At 51.2% G+C, this 16,607-nt stretch overlaps 2 protein-coding genes across 2 annotated transcripts in view; both read left to right on the forward strand.

Moving 5' to 3' along the window:
• Prdm12 (PR domain containing 12) overlaps positions 1-656 on the forward strand; it is an 18,548-nt gene extending 17,892 nt beyond the window's left edge. The window contains exon 8 of the mRNA XM_013021286.1: positions 84-656. Coding sequence (XP_012876740.1) covers positions 84-656 — 573 coding nt within the window. The remainder of the gene's footprint in view (positions 1-83) is intronic.
• Positions 657-5,289: 4,633 nt separating this feature from the next.
• Positions 5,290-16,190, forward strand: Exosc2 (exosome component 2). The gene is made up of 9 exons (XM_013021322.1): positions 5,290-5,434; positions 7,498-7,599; positions 8,828-8,873; positions 9,033-9,122; positions 10,212-10,277; positions 12,080-12,148; positions 13,716-13,892; positions 14,335-14,463; positions 15,726-16,190. Exons 1-9 carry the CDS (start codon positions 5,313-5,315, stop codon positions 15,804-15,806), a joined length of 882 nt encoding a protein of 293 aa, XP_012876776.1. The 5' UTR covers positions 5,290-5,312; the 3' UTR covers positions 15,807-16,190.
• Positions 16,191-16,607: the final 417 nt, after the last annotated feature.

Consider the following 16,607-nt stretch of genomic DNA (forward strand, 5'->3'; position numbering starts at 1 on the left):
CCCCTCCCTCTGCGGGCTTGAGCCGCTGGGGCGCCCCCGGAAATGACCCCCCTCCCCGGCACGCGCTCTGCCCCATCTCGCAGGTGGGGGACCACCGAGGGGAGACATCCCTGTTCCAAGCCGCCCAGCTGGAGGGGTCCCCCCGCACCGTGCACGGCGGCCCTGCGGGTCCGTCCTGTGGCGGCGGGAGCGGGGGTGGGGGGGCCGGGGACCCAGACTCCCCGAGTGGAGGGGGGAAGGCCGCCCCCGGGCATGGGTCCCGGATGGCTGGGGGGGGCCGCGATCCCGGCCCTGCCTGGACCTTCTTTGCCCCCCACCCCATTGACGAGCGTGCCAGGCAGCGGGAAGGCGAAGGTGCGATGGAAAGGCACCGAGAGGCCCAGGCCAGCGCCCTGCCCCTCTTGGAGCCCCAGTGTCCGTCTGCCGGGCCGGTGCCCCAGCTCTTCGTCTGTGACATCGTGCCCGGGAAGGAAGAGGTACCCTCACCCCACCCAACACGCACACCCCAGCACGGAGAGGGCCGGCCTGGGGCTGCCCCGGCGGCCAGGGGGCGGCTCTGCCCCGATCTCGGGGTCCCCCCCCCCCGCCCCGCGCGTGGGTTCCCAGCCCCGCCGTCGGCGCCCTCTGGCGTCGCCTTCACACCTTGCCGTCCGTGACCAGAATCCTCATGGGGGTGTTTTGTAAAATAAAGAAACTATAATAATATTAATGAAAAAAGTATAAAATGTATAGAGTTTTCAAGAAAAGTGTGTTCTACTTCCAGAAAATGGTCACTTTAAACCTTGTAAATATTTATCTGAAATGATATTTACAAAACTGTGATATATATTATTTGATTGTATAACTGTAAATACATTTGTACCTCTCTTGTATTCTAAAATAAAAATTACTTGGAGCATTTATCATTTGGCAGTTGAATGAGTTGACACCGTCCTTTGTGCCGATCTTAGGGTTTGAACTCAGGGCCTGGGGGGGGGCAGGGGAGGTGGGCACTGTCACAGAGCTTCTGTGCACAAGTTTAGAGTACACTGCCACTTGAGCCACAGCTTCACTTTCAGATTTTTAGTGGTTAATTGGAAATAAGAGCCTCATGGACTTTATTGCCCTGGCTGGCTTCAAACTGTGATCCTCAGATTTCAGCCTCCTGAACAGTTACAGGCATGAGCCAACTGTGCATGGCTGAGTTTACACCTTTGTCCACACGAGGAAGAAATACAGAGTTCCCAGGAGCTGGAAAGTATGGCTATCCCAGGCTGAAATACTTCCCGGAATAAAGAAAAGTCCGTGTCACCGGGGTGAGAGCCCAGGCCACAATATATGCTAATACACGCAAATGGTGGAAGCAGCTAGGCAGGTTTCTCCTGGTGTCCAGTGACTCGGAGATGGGTGTCCTTGCTTTGCTACTTCCCAAAGTTTTTACTTACGGATTTTTGTTTCCAGGGCCAACTTGGAGGGGATGGCAGCAGCTGGTGGGGATGGGTGAAGATGATAGTGGTGCTCTTCTCCAGTTTCCAGGTGTTCTGGGTAATTATTCCCAGAACCACCTCAATGAACAGGTGCAGAAAGGTCATCAATGAAGGGCAAAGGGCTTAAGGATTATACAGGGCTAGGCCTGGCTCTCCTCCCCAGGTCAGTAAGAGCAATGTAGGGTGTGTGTGTGGTGACTGGCACCAGTGGCTCACATCTATCATATCTATAATGCTACCTACTCAGGAGGCTGAGATCCTGAAGATCATGTTGGAAGTAGCCCAGGCAGGAAAGTCCTTGAGAGCCTTATCTCCAAGTAACCACAAGAAGCCAGAAGAAGAGGCATGGCTCAAGTGGTAGAGTGCCAGCTAAGGGACAGTGCTCTGTCCCTGAGTTTAAGCTCCAGTACTGGAGCACTTGCATGTGCGTGCGGGCGCGCACTCAGGCGCACGCGCGCGCACACACACACACGCCCCCCCACACCAGGAAAACAACAGTGCCACAGCAAACATCCACTTGTTGAGTCTCCAAATGGGCAATCTCACTTATTAAAGAAAGGCTCACTGAGTCAGACTTCAGAGAAAACAGTAGGGTCTTTGAACAAAAACCTAATTTGTTCTCCACCAGTAATTCTGCTGTGCCAAGTCTCAGCAAACAGGTCCCGGGGAACACACACAGGCTCCAGAACCCACCTGGTGGCAATGTGCAGTCATTGCACCTGGAGGTGCCTCACGTGTGATTGCTGTCCTGAATTCACACCCTTGTGAGTAAGCTCAGAGCTTTTCTTTTCTTTTCTTTCTTTCTTTCTTTCTTTCTTTCTTTCTTTCTTTCTTTCTTTCTTTCTTTCTTTCTTTCTTTCTTTCTTTCTTTCTTTTTTGTGCCAGTCTATGAGCTTGAATTTGGCATGGGCGTGGTCCCTGAGCTTTTTTTGCTCTAAAGCTGGCAAAGCTGGCACTCTACCACTTGTACCATAGCTCCACTGCCAGCTTTTTGGTAGTTTATTGGAGATAAGAGTCCCATGGACTTTCCTGCCCAGGCTGGCTTTGAACCTCAATCCTCAGATCTCAGCCTCCTGGGTAACTAGGTGACAGTCGTGAGCCACCACTGCCTGGCCATTCAGATCTTTTGCAAAAGCAATCCGTTTCTGATAGAGGAGACTGCAATGAATAAACAAGTAAGAAAATTCAAAGACAAGACATTCAACAGTATCCAGTGGTAAAAGAGGATTTGGTGGGAGAATTATTCATGACAAGGAGGTCAGGGATGCCTTCCCTGAGGAAGACAAAGATAGGAGAGGAGGCGCCAGCTAAACAAAGATCTGGGAGAGGAGGCTCCATGCCAAAAAGGCCCAAAGCTAAGTGATCTGGGGTGGTAGTGAGTGTGGCGTTCGTGAAACGGAGGGGAGGCCAGAGTGTCTGGCTGCAGCATGGTGAGGGATGGGCAGAGTGTTCAGAGTAAAGTGAGGTCCCAGACAGCCAGGGACGCCACAATGATGAGTTTGGATTTTATTCTTAGTGTACAGGGAAGTTTGCCAGAGCATTTTAAGCAGGAAAGTGATTTAATATGATCTGTGTTTTAAAAGCTCCCTCTGGCTGCTAGATGGAGTTTGGAAGGGGTATGGGGAGGGGAAGGGGGGGAAAACACATGTAGAATTAGGAAGGCCAGCTAGGAGGTCATTCTAGTTACCCTAGCAAGAGAGGAGACAAACAGATCTCCGAGGATGGCTGTGGAGATTCTCAGAGGAGGGATAGAAGCATGCGGCTGGCGGTCATCTGCTATGTTGTTTAGTCCTTTATGGGCCTCCATTTTCTCCTCTATAAACAGGAATCCACAAAGGCAACTCTGCCACAGGCTCCGTGAACTTGAGTACTGGGTAGATGAGCTGGGTTAGAGTTATGTCCCTCTCCCAGGGATTGAACCTGAGTGGTTTCAGTACTAAATTCCCATTGGTCTAGGACACACCACCCAAATGCTTCTTCCAGAGCTGCCTGGGCGAGGCTGTGGCTCAGAGGACACAGTCGCCCACTACTGGCCACAGCTGGGCTCAAGATGGACAGGTCTTTATCTGTACTAGCAACTGCCTTCTGGTGGCCAGGAGAGCAAAGGTCCAGCTGCCCACTTTGTAATAGGGTTGGCTTTTCTTTTTCCTTTCCTTTCTTTCCCTTCCCTTCCCTCCTCTTCCCTCCCCTTTCCCCACTCCCATCCCTTCCCTTCGCTTTCTTCTTCTTTTTTTTTTTGTGCTCAGGACTTGGGCACTGTCCCTTAGCTTTTTCACTCAAGGCTGGTGCTTTACTTTTTTTTTTTTTGCTTATGTGGTACTGAGGAATCGAACCCAGGGCCTCAGGCATGCAAGGCAAGCGCTCTACCACTGAGCCACATGCCCAGCCCCAGGCTGGTGCTTTACTACTTGAGCCACAGCACCACTTTCAGATTTTTTTCAGGTTCATTGGAGCCAAGTCTCATGGATTTGTCTGCCTGAGCTGACTTTGAGCCACCATCCTCAGATCTTGGTCAGTAGTTAGGATTAGAGGCGCAATGAAGTCATCTGTCCTGGCTTATTAAATTTTCTTTAGAATCTTGCTGTGCTGCAAGCTTTGTGGGGCAAGATCAATCGGTGAGCAGCAGCGAGTAGGGAGAAGGGACCAGGGAAATAGTCTTGCTAAATAGGATAAAAGCACATAATGACACCTGTTCATCCATTGCCCAATCCTTAGAATTGTGCAGGGCACACAGAATTCAGTTTCCTGAGTAGATACAAAACATCGTTGTAGGAAGATCTTTGTATTACCCATGCACTTGACTTCCCAACCAGATATGCCTGCCATGCAAGGTTTGGTTGGCTTTCTTAGGTGATTTTTAAATTTTTATTTTAACTAATTATTATTATTATTGATAGGCCGTGGGGCCTGAACTCTGGGCCTGGGCACTGCCCCTCAGCTCTTCAGCTCAAAGCTAGAGCTCTACACTTGAGCCACAGCACCACTTCTGGCTTTTTCTGCTTACGTGGTGCTGAGGAATCAAACCCAGGGCTTCATGCATGCAAGGCAAGCACTCTACCACTGAGCCACCTTCCCAGCCCCCATTTTTTTGTTGTTGTTGTTGTTGGTCATGTAGCCTGGACTCTGGGCCTGGGAGCTGTCCCTCAGCTCTTCAGCTCAAAGCTAGAGCTCTACCACTTGACCATAGCGCCACTTCTTGCTTTTTCTGCTTATGTGGTGCTGAGGAATCGAACCCAGAGCCTCATCCATGCAAGGCCACCTACCCAGCACATCATTTTTATTTTAATTTTTACAAAAATGCTAGAGTACATCAGCTTGAGAGGATTGAGGAGCTATGTTTGAGGGTGCAGGTGATGGCTGGAACAAGCACCGATAAGGAAGCTGTAATACACAAATCTGGGGCTACCGGGAAGGGCTTTTCCTCTGTTCAAGTAGATCCCACTCCCTTCCCAACTCTCTTATGTAAACTCATATAAAATACCAAATAACCTGTGTGGAGTTGAACAGAAGTTCAGAGGTCTATTTCTCAAGCACCTCAAACACCTGGAAAACCATAAGTAGGCTGGTGATGATGATAAAAAGTTAGATTAAAAAGTCTTAGGCCACACAACGTGAGAGGCTAATATTGCACAGGTGCTTCCTTGCCAACAGTAAATATGGCAACTACGCCCCCTCTGTCCCCTCAGGTGAACCCAAAGCTTTGCCAGTAGTCAACATGGCCGCAAGACCCTGCGTTCCCATTGGTTGCTGTTCTGAGGCCCCGCCTCTTCGGGAGTGCACAAGAGTTTTGGAGCTCGTCCGCCGGCTCCCAGGCAAACTGCGCCTGCGCAAGTCACTGGCGCCAAGATGGCGCTGGAGATGAGGCTTCCAGCGGTTCGCAGGCCTCTCAGCGAGACCCTGGGCCGCGACTCTAAGAAACACCTGGTGGTGCCGGGAGACACGATCACTACGGACACGGGCTTCATGCGGTACGTGGGGACTTGGGGCCCCCGGGGGCCGCAGGGAACGGCAGCGGGGCTCGCTGCACGTGGCCTGCCGGCCCGCACCCAAGCCATCCGCCCCCTCTGCGCGGGCTCCGCCGCGGAGCCGCGCGGTCGTCCGGCTCCCGAGCTTGAGCTCCCCACTTCCTGAACCGCGCGTCGCCTTCTGCGGGGATCGCGGGATCAGCCACGGTCTTTGACCGTCCCTTACTTTCGTGCTGTGTGCGGGGACCCCGGCTGCCCCCCCGCCCCGCCCCCAGTGTGGTCTCAGGGTGGTGCTCATAGCGCGACCCCCCAGACAAGGGTTTCCTGAGGTTGCATGGACTGGCCTTGAGCTGGCTTGTGTAGCCTAGGCTGGCCTCGAACTCCACGTCCTGCCGTCTGCCTTCCTCTGCCTCCCAAATGCGTGCACCACCACGCCTGGCAAAGGGGATTGGTTTTGAATCCGCTAATATTTGGGGCTTAGGGCAAACCTTGTGGCTGCTTGCATCTAATTATACAAACTTTGCATTTCAGAGCAGAACAGATGTGAGAGTAAAACTGGAGTTCTGGTCCTGCTACCTTGTTACCAGCTCCTTTGCCTCTCCTCTGCAGGGTGGGCTTCCTCATCTGTTAGTAGTGAGAACAGTAGCTGTTTTTAGCACCAGAGTTAAATGACATCATAAGAAAAGTCGCAAAATCCAACATTAATAATGGTCGATTACAGTATTGATAGTTCAGTTCTGGTGGGCTTTTATTTTTATTTTATTCTTTAATACATGAACGTAAATAAGGAAGGCTACAACATTTGTAGCACTGCCTTTACAGCTTTTAGTTTCGGATTATTGGATACTAGAACGTTAGGATTCGTTCTGACATTCTTTTATTTTTGTCCGTCGTGGGGCTTGAACTCTGGGCCTGGGCGCTGTCCCTCAGCTCTTCAGCTCAAGGCTAGCACTCTACCACTTGAGCCACAGCACCACTTCCGGTTTTCTGAATGGTTTATTGCAGATTAAAGAGTCTCATGACCTTTCCTGCCCAGGCTGGCTTTGAACCGCCACCCTCAGATCTCAGCCTCCTGAGTAGCTAGGATTACAGGCGTGAGCCCCCGGTGTCTGGCTCATTCTGACATACTTTTAACCCATATTTTGTGCAACTGGGGTATAACACTGAAAAAAGTAAAAAATCTCTATTCTGATGGAATTTATTTAACAGGGAGAGACCAGTAATAAACAATAAACAAGCTGGGTACTGGTGGCTAACTACTCAGGAGACTGAGATTTGAGGTTCAAGGCCAATCTCAGCTGCAAAATTGGGGAAACTCCTATCTCCAGTTAATCAACAAAAGGCTAGATGTGGAGGTGTGGCTTAAGTGGTAGAGCACCAGCCTTGAGCAAAAAAGGTAAGGGACACCGCCCAGGCCCTGTTCAAACTCTAGTACAATAACACAAGTAAGTTAAACAAAAACAATAGGCACAAGTTAGTTACTCAGAACGTTAATTGATGGTTGTAGTGGGAAAAGAGTGGACATGTGGCTACAGGGTGGATACCAGGTGATGAGGTAGGCTTGCTGGAGAAGCTGACGTTTGAGTAAGATGACTTGTCCAGACAGATGTTCGTGTAGCTCTTCCAGGAGAGCTGGTCCTGTTAAGTTTGAAGAATACATTACTCCCTTCCCTCCCTCCCTCCCTCCTTCCCTCCCTCCCTCCCTCCCTCCCTTCCTTCCTTTTTTGTGGTATTGGGGTTTGAACTCAGGGCCTTGTGCTTGCTAGGCACTTGAGCCATACCTCCAGCTCCGTTTGCTTTAGGTTGGTTTTCAGAGAGGTTCTTATGCTTTTTGCCTTTTCTCCTGTCCGCATGATCTTAGCATAGCTGGGATCACAGATATGAACCACCACACCTGGCTTATTTGTTAAGATGGAGTCTCACTACTCCCCCCCCCCCCCAGTCTCAAAGCCTGGTTTCTCTGCTTCTTGCCTATCTATCTGCCTGTGAGTAACTGGCCTTAATCATCACATTGTTAATGGGAGAGGTGACCTTCGGCGTGACACTGGAACCCTGTGTTATAACAGAGGTCATGGAACGTATATGGGGGAAGAGAAGCTCCTTGCGTCTGTGGCTGGCTCTGTGGAGAGAGTGAACAAGCTGATCTGCGTGAAAGCTCTCAAAACCAGGTGAGAACAGAAGGTGTGGATTCCCCTTGTACATCAGGTCATCGCTGCCTCCCCTTAGTTCCTACCCCTTCCTTGTCTACCTGCCACCTGCCCCATCCAGTTGGAGGTCTGGGATATTGAGTGCTACTAGAGGAAGGGTGGTGGAGGGTATTTTAGCAGTGGTCAGTGCAGCTTCCCTCGGTCACCTGAGGGTGAAAATAGTATGACCTATCCAGAGGGCTTTTGTTAGAATTCATGGAATGATGCATGGAACATACTTCCAGCAAGGTCAGTACCTAGAAGTGGTTATTAACACTTAGGGAAGCCAGGGGAGTTGGTACGGATGGCGACAGAAGAGCAGGAGCTGAGCTGGGTGGACTGCTGATCTGTCTGGTAGCCATGGTGAGCTTTTGGGCTTCCACTGTGATCCAGGAAGCTGCTAGCAAAGGGGAGGAGAAGAGGAGGGCTGTGATCTGAGTTAGGTTATTTTTGTGTGCTTATACCTGATCTTTAATTCAGGGCCTGGCGCTCCTGCTCTGCTTTCTTGTTTTTTTTTTTTTTTGTTTTGTTTTTTGGGTCCCATCGTGGGGCCTAAACTCTGGGCCTGAGCGCTGTCCCTCAGCTCTTCAGCTCAAAGCTAGCGCTCTACCACTTGAGCTACAGCGCCACTTCTGGCTTTTTTCTTTTTGCTTATGTGGTGTTGAGGAATCAAACCCAGGGCCTCAAGCATGCAAGGCAAGTGCTCTGCCACTGAGCCAACTTCCCAACCCTCCTGCTCTGCTTTCTTGCTTCTCACAGCTGACTAACTCGAGCCATGCCCCTAGTACTACATTTTTGGTGTTGGAGATGGAGACTTGTATACTTTCTTGCCCTAGGTGGCTTCGAACCACAGTCCTCCAGGTCTCAGCTTCCTGAGAAGCTAGGATTACAGGCGTGAGATACCAGAGCCTGGCTGACTTAGGTTTTAATCTGATTGTCGTTGGTCTGCTGGGGACATTGAAGCAGGATGGGGCAGGTTTAGGGACATGGCTTAGAGAACTGTAATGGGAAGGGATGGCAGCACGGAGGTGGTGTACTCTGCTTCTCTGCAAAGCAGGGGCAGGGCGGGGGTGATTGACGCTAAAGGAACTACTTGGCATTTGGTGATTTGTGTGCAGATCTCTCTTGCTGCTTCCCCCACATCTCTGAAGGTGCTCCATGTTGTGAGAAAGCCTGTTGGCTGATGGGCGCCTTCTATTTTGTGTTTCAGATACAACGGTGAAGTAGGAGACATTGTAGTGGGCAGAATCACAGAGGTAAAGCCGATGCTGCTGGGTTTTATGAAGCGGAGGCAAGCTGGTGGCGTAGAAGCCTTTGGCTGTTGTGTGGCCTGCAGCTTGTTCCACTGAATTAATTGGTTGCTTAGGGTGTGAGCTGCCCCGGAGTGTGTGTCTAGGTGTGAATCTCGCTCCTAGGTTCAGCAGAAGAGGTGGAAGGTGGAGACTAACTCTCGGCTGGACTCAGTCTTGCTGCTTTCGTCCATGAACCTGCCTGGAGGAGAGCTGGTAAGGGCCTCGAGGGGCCTCGCACGGTGCAGGTGGCCAGCAGGAGTTGGTCAGGAGCTTCGCTCTGCCAGTGTTTTGCTTTGTGCAGAGGTAGCTATTCCTGTTGTCTATGAGGTGTGCTGCCTGGCGCATGCAGGCTTTAGACCTGCCCCTGCCTCCCCGCACACACAGCAGCTGGCGTGGGGTAAGAGCAAGAGGCTCTTAGATCCTGGTGCTGATCGTTTTCCCTTCGCCGCATAAGCTTCCCACAGTGAAGGCATGCCTCAAAAAGTTATCTGTAAGCATGGCACTGGTGGCTCCCGCCTGTCATCCTAGCTACTCAGGAGGCTGAGATCTGAGGATCTCGGTTCAAAGCCAGCCTGGGCAGGAAAGCCTGTGAGACTCTGATCTCCAATAAACCACCAGAAAACTGGAAGTGGCGCTGTGGTTCAAGTGGTAGAGGGCTAGCCTTGCGCGAAGAGCTGGGGGACAGCACCCAGGCCCAGAGTTCAAGTCCCACGACTGACCTCTCCTCCCCCTCCAAAAAAAAAAGTTATCTGTAGATTAAGTTTCGCTGAATTGAATGACATTTATTCCAGACAGCTGTAGCCTTTTGTGTACTACCTGCCTCAGTTTAGCCTGTCTTACAGACAGCACTCTGCTCACTCCTGTGGGAAATGCCAGGAGCTTCCAGGCTGGCAGGGAACAAGCGTGTGCCACGTGAATGATTAATTCGAGAGAGGAGCTCATAGGAAAGACTGGTATTGGAGTTGATTGTTGAAGGATAGAAGTGAGTTTGGGGAAATGACGTGGGCTCAGAGCAGGCGCTGTAGGAGCAGGTGCTATCATGGAAAGGCTGGGTTAGCTGAGGGGTTTCAGAGAGCAGGAGAGGCATTTCAACGTGGGAGGGAGGGAGGGAGGGAGGGAGGGTGGGGCGTCCTCCTGGAGAGCCCATCACCTCCTTCCCCAGGGGCCTAGGGTCCCCCTCCTGCCCTCATGTTTAAATAGCAGGGCTGACTTCGAAGATCTCAGGAGGCGAAATCCAGAAGTGGTGAAGGAGCTCTCTGAGGACCTGACTCAAGTAACGTGGTTGTTTTTTGTGTATTTCAGAGGAGGAGATCAGCAGAAGATGAGCTTGCCATGAGAGGTTTCTTGCAGGAAGGGGACCTCATCAGTGTATCCTTGTGTCCCAGCCTCCTGTTGTGCCCCCACCCCCACCCCACAGGACCGGAAATGGAGATGTCCTTTGTGTCAGCTGTGCTGGATGTCTTCTATGACAGGAGGGACCAGAGTCCTGCGTCAAGTGTCCAGGGCTCTGCTGTGGTCTTTCTCTGGTTCCTTTTTTGTATGTGTGCTAGTATTGGAACTTGAATTTAGGGGCTCGGCATTGTCTCTGAGTTTTTTTGCTCAAGACTGGCACTCTACCACTTGAACTCCATTTCTTGTGTGTGGGTGTGCCAGTCCTGGGGCTTGAACTCAGGGCCTTGGCACTGTTTCTGAGGTTTTGTGCTCAAGGCTAGTGCTGTATCACTTTGAGCTACAGTTCTACTTCTGGCTTTTTGGTAGTTGATTGAAGTCATGCGGACTTTCCTGCCTGGGCTGGCTTTGAACCATGATCCTTAGATCTCAACTTCCTGAATTGCTAGGATTACAGGTGTGAGCAACTGGAGCCTGGCCACACTTGTTTCTTGTTGGTTAATTGGAGATAAGAGTCTCCTGGATTTTCTTGCAGGGTTAGCTTTGAAACTATTTTCAGATTTCAGCTTCCTGATTAGCTAGGATCACAAGGAAAAGCTGCCAGTGCCTGGTTTGTTTCATTTGTATGTGTGCCCTCACAGGTGGGTGGGAGAGAGAGAGAGAGAGAGAGAGTGTGTGTGTGTGTGTGTGTGCGCGTGCGTGTGCGTGTGTGCGCGTGCGCGCTAATAATGGGCTTGAACTTGTCCTGTCTTAGCTTTTTTTAAAATTTTTTATTTATTTATATTTTTTTGGGTCCGGTCATGGGGCTCGAACGCTGGGCCTGGGCGCTGTCCCTCAGCTCTTAGCTCAAGGCAAGCGCTCTACCACTTGAGCAACAGCTCCACTTCCGGTTTTCTGGTGGTTTATTGGAGCTAAGAGTTTCACGGACTTTCTTTCCTGGGCTGGCTTTGAACCACAATCCTCAGATCTCAGCCTCCTGAGTAGCTTGGATTACAGGCGTGAGCCACCAGCGCCTGCTGGTTCTGGCTTTTTGCTGGTTAATTGGAGATGAGTGTCTCAGAGTTGTCTGCCTGGACTGGCTCTAATCCTTGATTTCAGCCTTCTGAAGAGCTAGGATTACAGATGTGAGCCACCGGCACCAGGCTTCTCTGCCTCCTTAATTCAGGAAGATGCCTTAGCTCTGTTCAGACCCCTCTTGTAACTCTAACCTGTATAGCCTTGTGGTCTGGGTTGTAATAGGCTAGACGTGGGCTTTGTTAATGGTGGCTTTTGTTGTTGTTGTTTTATTTTTTATGGTAGTACGAGGGTTTGTACCAGGACCTTGTGCTGGCAAAACCAGTTTCGCCACTCCTGCCCTTTTGCCTTTTTGGTTTTGGTTATATTTTAGTGTCTTGCATTCTTGCTGAGACCTGGACTGCAGTCCTCTTTATTCCTCCTGTGTAGCTGAAATGATGGGTGTGTCCTAACACATCTCACTTACTGATTCAGATGGGGACTCAAAATCTTTTTGCCCTGCCTGGCCTCAAACTGAGACCCTCCTGAGTATCTGAGATTACAGGCGTAAGCCATCATGCCCAGCCTAAAGCTAACTTATCCAGGGGGTGGAAAGGCAGGTGTCAGCCAAAGGGAGAAGTGAGGCCACACTGATGTTCTCGGCATGCTGCTAAGATACCGAGATGGGCTGTTGGAGACAGGAGGGGAAGACAGAGGTCGGGGAGGCAGGTATTGCCAGAGCAGGCTGCCAAGGTTACCATTTGTTCCTTCACCAGCACCCTGGCCAGGCTGAGGTCCAGGCGGTGTTCTCAGATGGCGCTGTCTCCTTGCACACGAGGAGTCTGAAATACGGAAAGGTAAGTTGAATTCTTGCCATTTCAGTTTATCATTTCAGATTTCAAGACCATTTCAGATTCTCAGAGCTCCCGGCCGTGTTGTCTGCAATAAAGAACCCAAGTAGGCCGGGTGCCAAGTGGCTCCCGCCTGTCATCCTAGCTGCTTAGGAGGCTGAGATCTGAAGAGTAGGGTTCAAAGCCAGCCCGGGCAGGAAAGGCTGTAAGACTCTTAGCTCCAATAAACCACCAGAAAACCAGAAGTGGCACTGTGACTCAAGTGGTAGAGCGCTCACCTTGAGCTGAAGAGCTGAGGGACAGTACCCAGGCTCAGAGTTCAAGCCCCATGACCGACCAAAAATAAGAGTCCAAGGACAGCCTGGACTATATAACAAGACTGTGTCAAGGAAAATGGGGAAAGGATTGTAGTTTAGTCCTACCGCCAGCATCTCGTAGCCTGCCCCTCTGCCCAGAGCCTAGTGGGAGGAGTGGGCATTTCCATGGTTCACAGCACTGTTAAGCTTAGCCTTTTCCAGTTGAGATGGTTCTGGTAGAAGAGCACCACTGCCTGGAGCTGGCCCAGCTGAGGTGGTCCTTGGAACAGGGAAGCCAGGGCTGTATCTAGAGCAGTCCAGCCTCTGGTCCTGCTTGGAAAGAGTTGTATATCATCTAAGTCTGGACGGGCATTCACCGCTTTTCTCTGCTGAACAGACATGCGTACATCCTGAAGCACATGATGCCGTGCTGCATGTGTGTGCTGGCTTCCCGGGTCCCCCTGCCATATTTGTGTACTTGAGGTGGGGGCTGAAGGCTGTGCTGTGCGCCCTTTCCCAGCAGCACGCAGGCCTGGAACCGGCCTGCCAGGACCAGCTCTTGGCCAAAGCAGTGACACACATCTCGTGGGGAAGATGAGTGCTTGGGGTTGAGGCCGAGGGAGGTCCTGGGACGGGACAGCATTCCCTGGCTGGTGGCAGGCTCCAGCCTCCCCAGCAGCCGGCATTTTATTTTATTTATTTATTTATTTATTTATTTATTTATTTTTTTGTCGGTCATGGGGCTTGAACTCTGGGCCCGGGCGCTGTCCCTAAGATCTTCAGCTCAAGGCGAGCACTCTACCACTTGAGCTACAGCACCACTTCTGGTTTTCTGGTGGTTTACTGGAGATAGGAGTCTCACGGTCTCTCCTGCCCGGGCTGGCTTTGAACCTCGATCCTCAGATCTCAGCCTCCTGAGTAGCTAGGATTACAGGCGTGAGCCACCAGCGCCCAGTGCAGCTGGCATTTTAAACAAAGAAGAAGAATAAGGAAAAGTCTGACAGCCTCTCGCTCAGGCTGGCTTTGAACCCCAATCCTTAGATCTCAGGGCCCTTAGTAACTAGGGTTACAGGTGTGAGCCTCTGGCCCCTGCCTTCCTTTTTGGGGAGAATGTGTAAAGGGCCTCTGGGTTCAGAGGCGCATGCGTTGTAAAGAGCAGGTGCAGCAGTGAGGGGGCAGGATGCTGGTTTGGACACGCCGGTGAGCGGTGATGTTAAGCCACTCTATTCACCTTGCCCATGGTCCACGCTGATCAGGCCTCGCATCTGTGTGTCTAGCTAGGTCAGGGCGTTTTGGTGCAAGTGTCGCCCTCTCTGGTGAAGCGGCAGAAGACTCACTTCCATGACTTGCCCTGCGGAGCCTCTGTGATTCTGGGTAACAACGGCTTCATCTGGATCTATCCAACCCCCGAGCACAAAGACGAGGATGCTGGGGGCTTCATTGCCAACCTGGAGGTGAGGAAGTGCCGTGGGCATGGAGCCACGGTCTCTACCCCGTGGCATGTGTGTGCGGGATTTTGTCAGATGAACACAAGATGTTCTTGTCCTGGCGGTCTAGCTTAGGAGACCACCGTGTCTACTCCATCAGTCTATGTCGGGCAGTGGCTGGCACGCCGCCGTGCTGAGCCTGCCTATTTGTGATTGCTGGGGTCAGGATGAGTTTGGGCTTCTGTCTGGAGGTGTTCTGAACACTCTTGCTTGTGGAGATGCGTAGTTGCAGTGTATTTGCCAAAGCACCACTGAACAAGCCTCTGCTTGGTCTCCTCCTTCAGACGTAGCTGTTTGACAGACGTGAAGTCCCCAAGGTCTGGGGTGTGATCTCTTTTCTGTGACTTCCGGGGCTGTCCACTTACTGTGGTCCTGATTGTATTCCCCCGACTCCTGTGTCCCCTTGCAGCCTGTCTCTCTTGCTGATCGAGAGGTGATCTCCCGGCTCCGGAACTGCATTGTCCTGCTGGTGACCCAGAAGATGCTGCTCTATGACACCAGTATCCTGTACTGCTACGAGGTGTCCCTCCCCCATCAGGTACCCCTGCTCTCCGTCCCTCCCCCGTCAGGTACCCCTGCTCTCTGTCCCTCCCCCATCAGGTACCCCTGCTCCCCGTCCCTCTGCCCTGGAGCTGTTCCTGTGTCTCCTCAGTCAGCAGCCTGTGTCCCATGCATTTCACCTGTCTGTGCATCATTGGGAACTGGTTTATTGCTGTCTTGCAGATCTTTCCCCAGGACACTCAATATCCAGTCAGGCTAGGGATTGGGGATGGGGGGTGGAAGTGTTAGGTTGGACTTGTTGATGACAGCAGCCTGCTTGACTTGGTTTTCCCCATACCAAATTATATACCTCTCTTTGACAGTACTGGGATTTGAACTTGGGGCTTCCCACTTGGTAGGCAGATGTTCTACCATTTGAGCCCCACATCTATACTCTTGTTTTTTTTTGGGTCCGGTCATGGGGCCTGAACTCGGCCTGGGCGCTGTCCCTCAGCTGTTCAGCTCAAGGCTAGCGCTCTACCACTTGAGCCACAGCACCACTTCCGGCTTTTCTTATGTGGTGCTGAGGAATCGAACCCAGGGCCTCATGAATGCAAGGCAAGCGCTCTACCACTGAGCCACCTTCCCAGCCCTCTTTTGTTTTTTTGTGTGTGTGTATATTGGTATTGGGCCTTGAACTCAGGACCTTACATTCTTGCTTGGCTTTCTTGCTCATGATGGGTGCTCTACCACTTGAGCCACAGCTCAGTCTTGTGGATTTTTCTGCCCAGTCTGGTTTTGAACTGTTACCATCTAGGTTTTAGCCTACTAAATAGCTAGGATTATAGGGATGAGGCAGTAGCATCTAGCTTACTTTATTAATTTCTTCAGCTAGAGTCTTGTTTTTTTGTCCCAGCTGCCCTGAACGTAATCCTATTACCTATGACTTTCAGGTACCTGGGATGACAGTTGCGAATTACCACAAGTGGCTCATTTTTTGTGGATGGGGGGTCTCATTACCTTTTTGCTAGGGATGGCTTCAAGTCATGATCCACCAATTTCTTACTTCCCAAGTAGCTGAGATTACAGGTGTAAGCCTTTTCACCTGGCATCAACTATCTTATTAATGGAAGTTAGAATATCTTTGTTCCTGTCCACTAGAGCCCAACCAGTCTTGCTGACTGCTCAAGCCATGTCTGGCAGTACTTAAGAGTCTGATAAAGACACAGGGTACAGAAGGTTTATGTTCAATGTGCTTAGTTTCTATATTTGGATTGATGATTGGTTTATAGAACCAAAACGAAGATGATTCTTTTTCAGATCAAAGACATCTTGAAGCCAGATGTAATGGAGGAGATTGTACTGGAGACACGCCAGCGGCTTTTAGAACAGGAGGGCTGAGGAGGGCTCCTGAAGATGGGACTGTGGACCTTGCTGGAGATGTGGATGGGAGGAGTCGGTGGCCTCGGATGGATCTGACACTCTTTACTCGCCTGCTTCTCTGCCACATGGCTGCCTTCAGCTCAGGGCCTGCCCACTGCTGTGCTGTGCTGGTGCAGCCTGGGTGGAAGTGAACGCCGCCCCTGGCCCCTTGGGTCCTGGCTGAGTCCCGGTGCAGCTGTTGGTTTTTAGGTCCTCAGAGTGAGCAGCATCCAGTTAGATGACACTGCCCCCCTTGGCCTCAATTCTGGAATAATACGGAATTCTTGTCTTCCACTCCCTGTCACTTACAAGGCGTGTGCCTGGTGAGGTAGTCAATAGAAAACACGGCATTGCCAACCATTTTACCACTTTTTTACTTTTGCTTTTTGTATGTGCTGGAGCTGGGGCTTGAACTCAGGGTCTGAGTGCTGGCCCTTAGGTTTTTCACTCAAGGCTGATGCTTTACCATTTGAGCCACACCTCTGCTTCTAGCTTTTGGTTAGGTAATTGGAGAGGACTCTCACGGACTTTTCCTGTCCAGGTTGGTATTGAACCTTGATCCTGGAATCTCAGCCTCCTGAGGATCTAGGATTACAGGCATGAGCCAAAACAAATAAGTTTAAGACTGTCATTGGTACCGGTAGCCCAGCAGTGCAATAAAGCTTGGCCTTTTGCTAGACTGGTATCTCCTCTCCTGCGTGTCCCTGTGTTAGAGTTGAGGGATACACCAGGCTGCCTTACCTGTTCTGCTTTTGAGGATGCTCTGAACACTTTGGGGGT

Source organism: Dipodomys ordii, unplaced genomic scaffold (assembly GCF_000151885.1).
Source record: "Dipodomys ordii isolate 6190 unplaced genomic scaffold, Dord_2.0 Scaffold55, whole genome shotgun sequence".
Lineage (NCBI taxonomy): Eukaryota > Metazoa > Chordata > Mammalia > Rodentia > Heteromyidae > Dipodomys > Dipodomys ordii.